This window comes from Diaphorina citri, unplaced genomic scaffold (genome assembly GCF_000475195.1).
Source record: "Diaphorina citri unplaced genomic scaffold, Diaci psyllid genome assembly version 1.1 scaffold920, whole genome shotgun sequence".
NCBI lineage: Eukaryota > Metazoa > Arthropoda > Insecta > Hemiptera > Psyllidae > Diaphorina > Diaphorina citri.
Genome location: NW_007378351.1, coordinates 85,812 through 99,176, shown reverse-complemented (window position 1 = coordinate 99,176; position 13,365 = coordinate 85,812). Strand labels below are relative to the sequence as shown.

Genomic DNA, 13,365 nt, shown 5'->3' with positions numbered 1-13,365 from the left:
TCGAGACGCGAGATTTCAAAACCCAACTCACTTGTGAATGGGGAGCTCATTTGTCAGGGAATTTTCGTCTCGCGTGGGATTTTCATTTGACTTGGGGGGAAATTTTCTATCATTTCAATCATGTCAAGAACCAAACTCTATTGTTTAAATCTTGAATTCTTTTGAGAGTTTTGATTGATTGACATATCATATAATATAATTAAAAAACCTTTTTCCTTAACAGTTTAGAATTAATAAGAAAAGATTTTAGACTAGGTAAGGTCCTGTTTTTATACATGTGAATTGCATTCATACCTACATCTCTATGTACCTATACTTTCAGTGTATTGCTTATAATAGAATCAAAAATTTTCAGAGTTTTGATACCTACTCTATTGTTTAAAAAAGGGTCAATATCTGCGGTTTTCACTAAACGGTTAGAGATATCGAAAAAGTTATGAGAGTAGACCCCCCCAAAACCATACCTAAAACCCCCCTAATATTAGTTTTTATTAACATCAGAACAACGGTTAGCGGTGTTTTACCGTATTTTTACATTTCGACCGCTTTTTTACTGACTAAAGGCTTAGTTAAGTACCTATCGAAAATGATATGGTAGTATATATGTGTTGACATCTACTACCATGACATGACAAAAATAATAGACACCAACACCAACACTACTACACCACAAACAACACCAACACCAAAAACAGCAACAACTTTCAGCGGTATCGCCTAGGGAGGATGTAGCATTGGTGACAGTAATAATTTGAGGTAGAGTGGAGGAGGAGGGTAGGATAGAAGCTCCTGGTCCATTGCCATTGGTGTTGTTGTTTTGTGAGATGTACTGAAGGAAGAGAAAAGCTTAGATTAGTCTTTAATAACTTTTCAATTCATTCACCTAAATTATCAAGGGATTCCATGTAAATACAAGGGAATAGACATAGGGGAAGAAGAAGATGACATCAGTAGGCATTGAGAGTAGTCAGTACATAGTTATAGTTACCTATACTTACCTAATGGATTTTTTTTTTTTCAAGAGATTTGATAGTAGGAACTGTAACTGCAGATGAGATGTCGCGAAATGGAAGAGAGAAGGAAGACAGGATAGGAGAAAGCCAGCCGGACAAACCTTATAATTATATGTATTTTAGGATAAAGTCTGCCCCGGGTGGGAATCGAACCCGCGACCTAGCGCTTACTCGCTTAGAAGGCAGGCGCGTCAACCCAAAGCTAACAGCTAAGTGCTAATGTATTTTAGGATAAAGTCTGCCCCGGGTGGGAATCGAACCCGCGACCTAGCGCTTACTCGCTTAGAAGGCAGGCGCGTCAACCCAAACCCAAAGCTAACAGCTAAGTGCTAATGCCAACTATAGACTCTATCTCTATCTATAGAGTATAGGTATTAAAGGTAAACTATTCACTAGGCCGGACGGGGGGAAAAACGAAATTTCCCTTCATTTTCCCGTGGGAAATAGAAAAAATCCCCGCTCCATTCACAAGTGAGTTGGGTTTTGAAAACTCGCTACCTAACTACCTACTGTGCTGTGTATTTCCCTTCATTTTCCCGTGGGAAATAGAAAAAATCCCCGCTCCATTCACAAGTGAGTTGGGTTTTGAAAACTCGCACTCGAGACTCGCATCAGGTATTTAAGACGCAGCGTTGACGTTAAAGTAGGGGAAGTGGAATGAAAAACACGCGTCGGGTTCGCATCGCACCCACGTCGGAATGAAAAACAGACCTCAGGGTAGGACACTTTTTTTACCCCTAAGTAAATTACCTTATTAAAAAAAGGACACATTTTGTAGGGTCTGTGGTGCTACATTTTGTGTCGTTAAAAAAAAAAAAATCGTGTCGGGTGATCTGAAGACACTGAAGTTACAACGGCTACAGGACATAAATATGGGGAAAAAATCAGGTGAAACTCACAAGTGCGAAGACAGCTATTTTTTTTTTTCTTTTTTTTTTGTTAAAAAGCAACCTCCGTAGCCACGCGCAACGTTGAAGAACTTTAGTGATCGATATGATAGATAGGTACCTGAAAATTCTAAATGGAAGACAAAGAAGAAACAGAGTCACATTTAGTCACAATAATGTTTTTCTATCTACACGGGTAGGTGTGTATTTCATCTGTAATTTAATTGTAGGTAATAATGTGGTCTCTATTACAAAGGTAGGTACATCGTTTAATCATAGGTACTTACTCGTACCTACTAACTACGTAAGTACTACACATACACATTCACGGGTTCGATTCCCGCCCTAGGCGATTTTTATCCTAAACAGATGAGGTTCGTTCTCGGAACGACTGGATTTTTCCTATCCTGTCCTCCTCTCTTCGATTTCGGAACGATAAGATCTCCGTTGTTACAGATCCTTATAGGCTGTAGGGGTATCAAAATTATAAACGAAACGGTAGATACCTATTAAAACTTGGTCAAATACACTATCTCAAAAGAAAACCAAAAAAGTATTCATATCACAGACTAATATCTACATAAGTACTTGTTTAAAATATTAAAATAAGGCATTTGTGTATTAGGTAGGTACCTACAAAAAATATTTTTTTTTTTTTTTTTTTTTTTTTCGTTAAAGCAACCTCCGTAGCCACGCGCAACGTTGCCGAACTTTAGTGATCGATATGATACCTGAAAATTCTAAATAAATGGAAGACAAAGAAGAAACAGAGTCACCTGTCACACTAATATTGTTTTTCTATCTACATGGGTATATAGGTGTATATTTCATCTGTAATTTAATTGTAGGTAAAATAATGTGGTCTCTATTACAAAGGTACTCGTACCTACTAACTACATAAGTACTACACATTAACCCTTTCGTGACCACTGGGACACCCGTGTCCCACTAACTTAAAGAGACAGGTACCTAAAAAAAATATTGCTTGTTTATTATTACTGCTCGAATAGGACTAGGTAAAAGAGTCACGTAACAAAACCTACAGGTAGAATAAACCTAGTTATTCCTACAAATGGGTAAGTTTGAAAGGTACCTAATGCTAATACATAGGCATAGGTAATACCTACCTACTTACCTACGCTACCTACGTTTAAATTAAATAGTTACTTAGGTACGCGACTGTTTTCTATTTTCTAGCTACGTTTAAATTTAGTGCGTGACCATTTTATATTTTCTGTAGGATGAATATAAGTAAAAAGTAAGTATACTAAAACCTATATCTATTAAGTACACACTACATACACGACACGAGGTACATGATGAAAAAAATGCAAGGGTTGTCTCGATTTTCTAAAATGGCTCAAAATTTTAGCAGGAGAAAAAACCCCTTGTAATTTTCCCAGAGCTATCACACTAAAATATTGGACGGAATCTAAACAGGGCTTCTTACACATAAATAAGTGTAAGAGATTATATATAAATATTAAAATAGGTAAGTTTCTTGTGCACCGTACTTTTTGTTCCATTAATCTGACTGGATGAGATGAGACCAAAGAAGCATAACTCCTCTATCTTTCATGCCTCGGCTGGGACTGAACCCATGCCTTCCTGATTACCAGGCGAGCGCGGTCATTGTGTATGAACGAAGCAGGGGAAATTTGGACGGAATTAAGTTTGTCTGTCCAAGGACGGACGGAATATAGTAAAAGTTACGCTCGTCACAGTACAATACAAATGCTTATTTATACTGCTCGAGTAGGACCAAAGAGTCCCTTTAACCCAGCAAAAGGCTACTAGCGTGTACTGAACGGATAGTGGGAAATTGAGAATCATGTTTTCCGGTGCACAAGAAACAAAGGTACTTCGTAAAAATAAATACATTCAGGTTTAAGCTGCAAAAGCTTCGTACAACTGTACCTACTAATCACAGCTTACAAATCAATTCCATAAGAGACAAGTTTCCAATTCCTATACTCACTTCAAACCAAATTGCATTAGGTATAACAACATAATTATTACCATTCGTAGAAGCTTAACCCATCCTTTAGGGCTGTTTAGCCCCTACACCTAAGCTTTCATTCCTTCATAGCATACATCTGTCTTTGACGGACAAACTGGATTGAAAAAAAAACACCGGATCAAGCGGTTAAAACGTTTAATTCACCGGTTGTAGAAGCACTACCACTACACCGTATGATGAACCGGTTGAAACGTTGAATGCACCATGACGTCGCCCCTCAGGCCCGAACTTATCATGCCGGCCAGGGGCTTCCAAATTCGTAGCCATCGGTGTCCAGCAAGTTAACCATCGGTGTTCCAGCAATCCCACCATGTTCAATGTTCAATTCAATCCTCACCAAATCACACCCTGTACAGTGTACACAACAAGATCTAATAGCAACCAATGAAACCGCAATCAACATTGCAACACACTGGTGCAATATTTGACGTTGACATTTGTTTTACCGGACACGGAGCGTAAGTACCATGTTCAATACCTCTCAGTCACTACAGCCGCTGTGCGTGGCGGTGTTGGGGTCATGGCGAGATTATCGTACGCGGCATGCTCCAACGTCGCATCCTCGGACGGGTAGCGCGGTAGATTACCGCACAGCTGCGTACTAGATGTGCTGGGCGGCGAGGTGGACGAGCGCCCGCCAAACGAATTCCCGTCCGGTGGAATCGAAACTTTCAGCGGGAGAGGCGTGTGCCCCCCGTTGGAAACGTGAGACAGGCGCGAAACGGAGTTTCCGTACGCGTGAGAGTTATGCTCCGAATTTCCGTACGCGCCGTGAGAATTGTGCTCCGAATTACCGTACGCGTGAGAGTTATTTCCCGATTTTCCGTACGCGTGAGAGGAGGAATTGATGGAATTTCCGTACGCGTGAGAGTTATTGTTGGAGTTTCCATACGCTCCGTGAGAACTATGTTCCGAATTTCCGTACGCGTGAGAATTGTTATTTGAATTTCCGTACGCGTCGGAATTATTGTTGGAATTGCCGTACGCGTGAGAATTATTATTGGCGTTTCCGTACGGTGCGGTATCGCCTAGGGAGGATGTAGCATTGGTGACAGTAATAATTTGAGGTAGAGTGGAGGAGGAGGGTAGGATAGAAGCTCCTGGTCCGTTACCATTGGTGTTGTGGTTTTGTGAGATGTACTGAAACGAGAAGGAAGAGAAAAGCTTGGATTAGTCTTTAATAATATTGTAATCCCCATCCGTGGCACAAGCTTCATCATCCCGAAAGCATTAAACGTGCTATGACCGCTGCAAAATTGGACTTTGGTCAGAAAATAAAGTAAACAAACTGAGGAAAATTGTTCAGGGTCAAGGAATAGTTAGGTAATTATTATTTTCTTATCAACATCAGTTTCCATCGGATGTGAGAAAAATGAGAGGTAAATGACCTGTTGACTACCTTTTACCTTTCTGTTTTCCCTGACTTTTCAACATTTTCTAGATTGCGTATTACCTACTTTCTATTACCTACTACAGTATAGCGCTATACTGTAATGAAAGTATTGCAATCGGTCCAAATTTTCAAAATCGGGAAATGGGTGGAAATATCCGTTTTGGGGTCCCCTGATAATGAAAGTATTGCAATCGGTCCAAATTTTCAAAATCGGGAAATGGTTGGAAATATCCGTTTTGGGATCCCCTGATGTCAGAAAAGTGATTTTTTTTCTTTGAGAATAGTCGTTTTTCGTTTCGCCATTTTTAGGTGGGAATGGTGGAAATGGAAACTGGTTCCATGCCAGGCAATGTTCCATTTCCCTATTTCTCAAACTTACCACCGTGACGGTTTTCCTTTCGCGATTTTTAGGTGGGAATGGTGGAAATGGAAACTGGTTCCATGCCAGGCAATATTCCATTTCCCTATTTCTCAAACTTTCCACCGTGAAAACTGCGAAAGGAAAATACACAATGTACCTAATAGTTGATTCGAATTATCCTCTTCTGAAGCCCATTTCCCCTAAAAAAAAAATAATAATAATAATAAAAAAAAAATATGAAAATAATAAAATAAAATTTACTTTCGCCGCTTCTCACTTTGCATTATGTGGCCAATTTTTCAAATTACCTATGTAGTAAATTTCTCAAATAAATGAGGAAAAAGTTCCATGTCTTGGCTGGGATCGAACCCGCGCCCTCCTGTTTACCAGGCGAATAACTTACCTTAACAGCATCCAGTTTCCTCTGGTAAGCATCATCTCCGATAGCGTTCTTCTGCACCAGCTTTCTATAGCGGATCCAAATGAAGAGAACACTGAGTAGCGCCACAATACATAGTAGAATAGACAACACTAGCGCTGTCCCTACAAGACGATTCAGACGCTCTACCTGAGATTCTAACTCAGCCACATCCTCTGCAACAAAACAAGAGACAAAATGAGAAACAAGAAAGCCAGGCTAGTTACTAGTTAGGCCTGCGTAGTCGTGCGACTTTTAGTAGCGTGGAGTCGCCTGAAAATCTAAATGATCGAGAGTGAGAGGTCTGTCTGTATCATTTCCATGCCTAGGTTTGTATTTTGATGCGGTATCGCACGACTCCAAGTCGCGAGAATACGCTTCTCATGTGCGGCAGCCGCCCTAGTTTTTTTTCCGGTAAGGCGCTTTAACGCTAGCTACGGGGAGTAGTAGGTCGTTCGCGCCGAGCCGCCCTAGTTTGAAGAGCAGCGCGTTTGCCCTATGAGTGTTAGGTCGCGGTTTAGATTCCCGTCCGGGGCGAACGTTATCCTGAACAGATAAGGCTTTTTTCCAGAGGCATTGATAGAGGGATTTCTAACTACCCAGATATTTTCGTCTCGAAGAGAGAAGACAGGATGGGAGAAAGCCAGCCGTCCCGAAAACGAACAAGGATAATGTTCGCCCTGAGCGGAGATCAATCCGCGACCCAGCGCTTAGAAGACAAGCGCGTTACCTTTTGAATTAAGTAGACTGGTGGCTATCAGGCAAATTTAACGCATTTGGTTGGTCTAAATTGTCTATATTTAGAATGCCCGATAAGGTATAGGTACCTAGCTATGTATTCGATATATCGACGAATTGAGATATGAAAACGAACAAGGATAATGTTCGCCCTGAGCGGAGATCAATCCGCGACCCAGCGCTTAGAAGACAAGCGCGCTACCTTTTGAATTAAGCAGACTGGTGGCTATCAGGCAAATTTAACGCATTTGGTCGGTCTAAATGGTCTATATTTAGAATGCCCGATAAGGTATAGGTACTTAGCTATGTATTCGATATTATATCGACGAATTGAGATATGTATTTCATAGTCAGTTAAGCATTTCTTTTTATACCCAATCAATTTTACCCTATCGCGATATGTATGAAACGTGACCTAACCTACTAACTCAGTTTGATAAGAATCGTATTACCCTATCTCGGTTTGTGAAAAATCGTATAATAATCGATGATGCAGGGCCAATGCCAATCCAGCGATAATACCTCACTGTACGGAAATGCAATTCGAACTTTATTGAATACTGAGATAACATAATATTTTTCGTCAGAGATTAAAATTAAAACCACCAATCAGCTATAAGTACCATTTATGGTCTGGAGGTCTGGCTAGGGGACGTTAAGAGAGTAGACTAGTGTCTGTCTGTGGGACTATAAACAGGGAGGAGAACAGCTAACCCTAACCAGCCTAGCTAGCTGGCAGTTTCAAAGGGTCCTCTCTACTTTTAAAGAATAAGCACAAGTCCTCACGATGGTTGACTGCGGTTCAGAACGAGCCAATTAAACATGGCTAGAGACCATCACCCCGGTGTATGGCCGATACAAAAAGATGTCTTTTCTTTACTCTGCCAGCACCATTCGGCGAAAGCTAAAGCCGCTACAACAGCAGCAACAACAACAACAACAACAACCATTCATCAGAGATTAAAACCAACAGACAGCACTCAAGGAACGTTACATGTGGTTGGCTGGTTGATATCCGGATGGCTGGTTGGTATCCCACTCAGGCTGGGTGAGGTGTGAGGAGGCGAGTATTATACAAGCTATAGCTTATCACCAAATGGATGGTAAAACCACTTTTATCGTCACTGCCACCTTAGCAGTTAGGTACACAATGACGTTAAACGTAAACCCACCGACAAAAATTTCGATATTCGGCTCTGATATCAGACACAGTTTCCCCTACTTTAACCTACCTGCTGGTATAATACCTGTATCTATCTACCTTGGCTTCAGGTACCTCTCTATTATGACTGTAAATTCTTATGTAGTAACATTAAACACAGAGGCGGCATGGCGGCGCTGAAAAATTTACTTTTAGCGAGACTGGATTTCCCAAGATTGTGGACCAAAAATTTCGCCTGCCGTGCTCTAATTTATTTTGCTCACTTTAGCGTTCAGCTAAAATTAGGATAAGAAAATATCTAGCAAAATTTTCAAAAATTTCGCCTGCGGCACTCTATTTTATTTTGCTCACTTTAGCGTTCAGCGAAAATTAGGATAAGAAAATATCTACGAATTAGGTACGTCAAAAATTAACTTGTGACAAAGCACGAGGCACATATCTACCTACTTTTTGAAAAATTTCGCCTGCGGCACTGAAAGTTCGATCAGCCCAAACTGGGGGCCCCGCGCCTTTGAAACTGCCCCGGGCCCCGCGGGGGGCTAATCCGGCCCTGTACACAGTGACGTTAAACGTAAACGGTAAACCCACCGACAAAAATTTCGATATTCGGCTCTGATATCAGACACAGTTTCCCCTACTTTAACCTACCTGCTGGTATAATACCTGTATCTACCTTGGCTTCAGGTACCTCTCTATTATGACTGTAAATTCTTATGTAGTAACATTAAACACAGAGGCGGCATGGGATTAAGGTTCCGAATAAAAATAATTTTACAATTTTCAAGTGAGATTTGTGGGATTAAAGAGCGCGGGAGCTCTCCGCCCCGCCAAGTCAAAACAGTTTGACAGAGGTACTAAGAGATACTATACGCCATAGAGAAAGTAGCCGTTTTCAGATAGTTGTAGAGGAAAAACTACAAACGAAAACGAATTGAATGTCTGGGTTATACTTAAGTGTAATATTTCATTAAAACACCCATTCGTGCCCGCTATTCCCAAATGGGAACAGCCGTTTTCTGGCGGTTTGATAGAAATATTCAAGTTAATCGACCAATCAATCGGCAGCATTTTATTCTTTGTTCAAAAATCCTACAATATGATTTGTTGATTATCTCAAAGTGTGGTCCCGGTCTTAAGAGTACTACACGTATTTTATTTAGGTAAGTACAAGAAAAAAATAATAATAATAATAGCTCATCCCTACAGGGAATTTAGCTAAAAAAAAAAAAAAAAACAAGAGCCGCCTTGCCCCAAGGCAGAGAAGAAGAAGTAGAGAGAAGGATGATGACTCACCTTTCTTCACGTAGCGTCGGACATAGTCGTGAATATAATCTGGAATCACACAAACAACCAGAACCAAGACATGAGAGATTATGATAGAACCAATGCTGTGACCTCTAACAAAATGATAAACACACTAAATACCTATGTACCTATAAATACCGACCCAATACAATACCCAAACAAGAAGAATACATAGGTACTTTTTGAATCACTATAGGTACCATAATGTAGGTAAATTGTAGGTAGAATAGTGTAGGTACCACACATTGTTTTTTTTTCCACAGCTGATGTTCTTAATTGGTTACAGCTAGGTTACTTTTTTTCCTCGATTCTATTTCAAATAGTTTCAGGTAGTTTGTACTAAGGTATGTCCCAACATAGTCGACTGGCCGTCGATGGTCAATTTATGTTGTCGAGGCAGTGTGGACGGTTCAGATATCGATCGGTGTCAATCGACGGTCGTTGACTATGTGTAAACACAGCCTTAGGACCAAGAGGACGTAAAATCGGCAATCATATATAGTTTTCTTTCATTTGTAGCTCGCAAACCCATCGCGTACCTCTGCATACCAATCAACAACCAACCATTGATTGCCATAGCTAACTATAAAATATGACCACAGTTTTCCTTCAGATAGAACGGTAGGCACACCGATCATAAATAAAAATGTAGACCTACATTGTATACTAATTCCCTCGTACATCTATAAATATATACTGGTACATAATTATGATATTATGAATAATCCCCTAGTTTATATTAGATGTACTTATAGGTCCTAGTTCAGTGTATAGAGAATAGATCCTTGATCTCTGGCATCTGTTAACCAGCTCTCTGGTTATATGTGGTCATGTAGTGCCAAAGACTTTTACCTCAGGTAGAATGTCTCATGTGTTACATCATGGGTTATTCTGAATCGGATAAATTCCCCCCCCCCGGATATTCTCAATGGTATAATTTTCCAAGTCGACGAGGATTCGACCGGCGCCCTCCTGTTTTAATTTTCTGATATCACCCCTTTTATAGGCCGACATTTTTGGATAGGAACTTGGCCTTTTTTTCACATTTGTGTTTTTGTGGGGGTAATACACTATCTCAAAAGAAAACCAAAAAAGTATTCATATCACAGACTAATATCTACATAAGTACTTGTTTAAAATATATTAAAATAAGGCATTTGTGCATTAGGTACCTAAGAAGAAGTAGAGAGAAGGATGATGACTCACCTTTCTTCACGTAGCGTCGGACATAGTCGTGAATATAATCTGGAATCACACAAACAACAAGAACCAAGACATGAGAGATTATGGTAGAATCAATGCTGTGACCTCTAACAAAATAAAAACACACTAAATACCTATGTACCTATACTTAAATACCGACCCAATACAATACCCAAAACCCAAACAAGAAAATACATAGGTACTTTTTGAATCACTATAGGTATTATAATGTAGGTAAATTGTGGGTATTCCTTTTATTTTGCATTCATGCCCTACAGTTAAATTTATTATTAAATTTAATAATAAAATGAATACGCAATAAAGTCAAATCAATTTAACCCTTTCGAGACGAAAAAAAGGAATTAAAATTCAAAGCTCCTACCCGGATCGTTTTGCAATTGTGACCCAGATAGTCATAAAGGGGTTAAACATATTAAGTTAATAAAAATGGAAATATTATTGAACAAGAAGAATACTTAGGTACTTTTTGAATTAGGTACTATATATAGTACCTATAGGTACCATAATGTAGGTAAATTGTAGGTACAATAGTGTAGGTACCACACATTGTTTGTTTCTTTTTTTTTCCACAGCTGATGTTCTTAATTGGTTACAGCTAGGTTACTTTTTTTCCTCGATTCTTTTTCAAACAGTTTCAGGTAGTTTGTACTAAGGTATGTCCCAACATAGTCGACTGGCCGTCGATGGTCAATTTATGTTTTCGAGGCAGTGTGGACGGTTCAGATATCGATCGGTGTCGATCGACGGTCGTTGACTATGTGTGAACACAGCTTTGGGACCAAGAGGACGTAAAATCGGCAACCATATAGTTTTCTTTCATTTGTAGCTTGCAAACCCATCGCGTACCTCTGCATACCAATCAACAACCAACCATTGATTGCCATGGTTAACTATAAAATATGACCACAGTTTTCCTTCAGATAGAACGGTAGGCACACCGATCATAAATAAAAATGTATACCTACATTGTATATCTACTAATTCCCTCGTACATGTATAAATATACTGGTACATAAACATAATTATGAATAATCCCCTAGTTCATATTAGATGTACCTACTTATAGGTCCTAGTTTAGTGTATAGTTATAGAGAATAGATCCTTGATCTCTGGCATCTGTTAACAAGCTCTCTGGTTATGTGATCATGTAGTGCCAAAGACTTTTACCTTGGGTAGAATGTCTTATGGCTTACATCATGGGTTATTCTGAATCGAATAAATTGCCCCCCGGATATTCTGAATGGTATAATTTTCCGAGCCGACGGGGATTCAACCGGCGCCCTCCTGTTTACCAGGCGAGAGCTTTGACTATACCACCCTAAACACAAACTCCGTGGCCCAGTGGGTATAACACTAGGCTTGCACTCCGGAGGTCCCGGGTTCGATTTCCGGCGGGGTCGAAGTTTTTTCGGCTCCGCGCTCTGCCATATCGTGTGTTCCTAGGTACTAGGTAGATACTTTTAGGAGTACGATGAATAGTTAATAGGAAAAGGCCAACGAGTTTTTCCACTAGTCTATCATTATGGTAAACTCCTCCTCCTCCCCCCCCCCTTCCCCTCTCCTAGCTTTGACATATCAAGGTTGTTGGAAAACTTGCTATCAATTCGAAGCATGAAGCCTAGGGCCTAGGGCGCCCAGACTACCCAGTTCTAAGAAATGGGCCGTAGCACATGAAGCCTAGGGCCTAGGGCGCCCAGACTTCCCAGTTCTAAGAAATGGGCCGTAGCACATGAAGCCTAGGGCGCCCAGACTTCCCAGTTCTAAGAAATGGGCCGTAGCACATGCCGTTACCAGAGCAAAGGCGGCTACACACGAACAGTAAATTTGGCTTCCATAGCTCTATACTCTTCAGTCTGGTCTAAAAGGATCCGAATCAAAAAATGGTGGTGTCTACACACAACACACAAGTCAATTTTTACTTTCCTTATCCTATAGGAAGGAAAGTAATGTACAGTTTTTAATGCCAAAACACGTTTTGAGGTCCCTAGAGCCTAAATCCAAAGTTTCAGCCATTGGCAAATTTTCGATGGTCAGTTTTTAGTGCCAAAACACGTTTTGAGGTCCCTAGAGCCTAAATCCAAAGTTTCAGCCATTTTTCCGTGTCTGGTCAGTTTTTAGTGCCAAAACACGTTTTGAGGTCCCTAGAGCAAAAATCCAAATTCAGCAATTGGTCCGTGTCTGTGTCTGTCTGTAAACAAAATATCTCGAGAACGGTAAGAGCTAGAGACTTGAAATTTGGTATGTAGCTGTCAAATGTCACAAGGATGTGACATGAAACTTGTTGAGATGGTTGCTGCGCTTGGCGGTATTTTGACCGCTTTTGGACAGATTTCGACCGTTTTTTGGCGGTTTTCAGCTATAGCTACAAAAGGTATTTTGTGGACAGATTTCGACCGTTTTTTGGCGGTTTTCAGCTATAGCGACAAAACGGTTAGAGATATTGTAAAAGTTAGGGTAAAAGAACACCCTAATAAGCATCATTCAAGAGGATAAGGAAAGTCGTGTGATGTTTACACCAGATTTTTTACTGCAGAATCCCGATTTGTGCATGACCGCAAAGGTTTTTCTGTGACGCGGGACGTTTTACTACTGCGATAAAGTATCGGCTTGGCCTCGTCACATTGTTGGTTAGGTAATTATTATTTTCTTATCAACATCAGTTTCCATCGGATGTGAGAAAAATGAGAGGTAAATGACCTGTTGACTACCTTTTACTTTTCTGTTTTCCCTGACTTTTCAACATTTTCTAGATTGCGTATTACTTTCTATTACTACAGTATAGCGCGCTATACTAGTAATGAAAGCATTGCAATCGGTCCAAATTTTCAAAATCGGGAAATGGTT

At 40.2% G+C, this 13,365-nt stretch overlaps 1 protein-coding gene across 6 annotated transcripts in view; it reads right to left on the bottom strand.

The window, feature by feature from the left end:
- Positions 1-3,114: 3,114 nt before the first annotated feature.
- The window catches only part of LOC103513066 (uncharacterized protein DDB_G0283357), a 23,937-nt gene continuing 13,686 nt past the window's right edge, over positions 3,115-13,365 (bottom strand). For all 6 annotated transcript variants that reach the window (XM_026826369.1, XM_008477876.3, XM_026826371.1 and 3 more), the window contains 3 exons: positions 10,504-10,542; positions 6,078-6,268; positions 3,115-5,060 (listed from right to left, as the gene is read on the bottom strand). In XM_026826369.1, the coding sequence (XP_026682170.1) occupies positions 4,392-5,060; positions 6,078-6,268; positions 10,504-10,542 (899 nt within the window). In that variant the 3' untranslated portion in view covers positions 3,115-4,391. The remainder of the gene's footprint in view (positions 5,061-6,077; positions 6,269-10,503; positions 10,543-13,365) is intronic.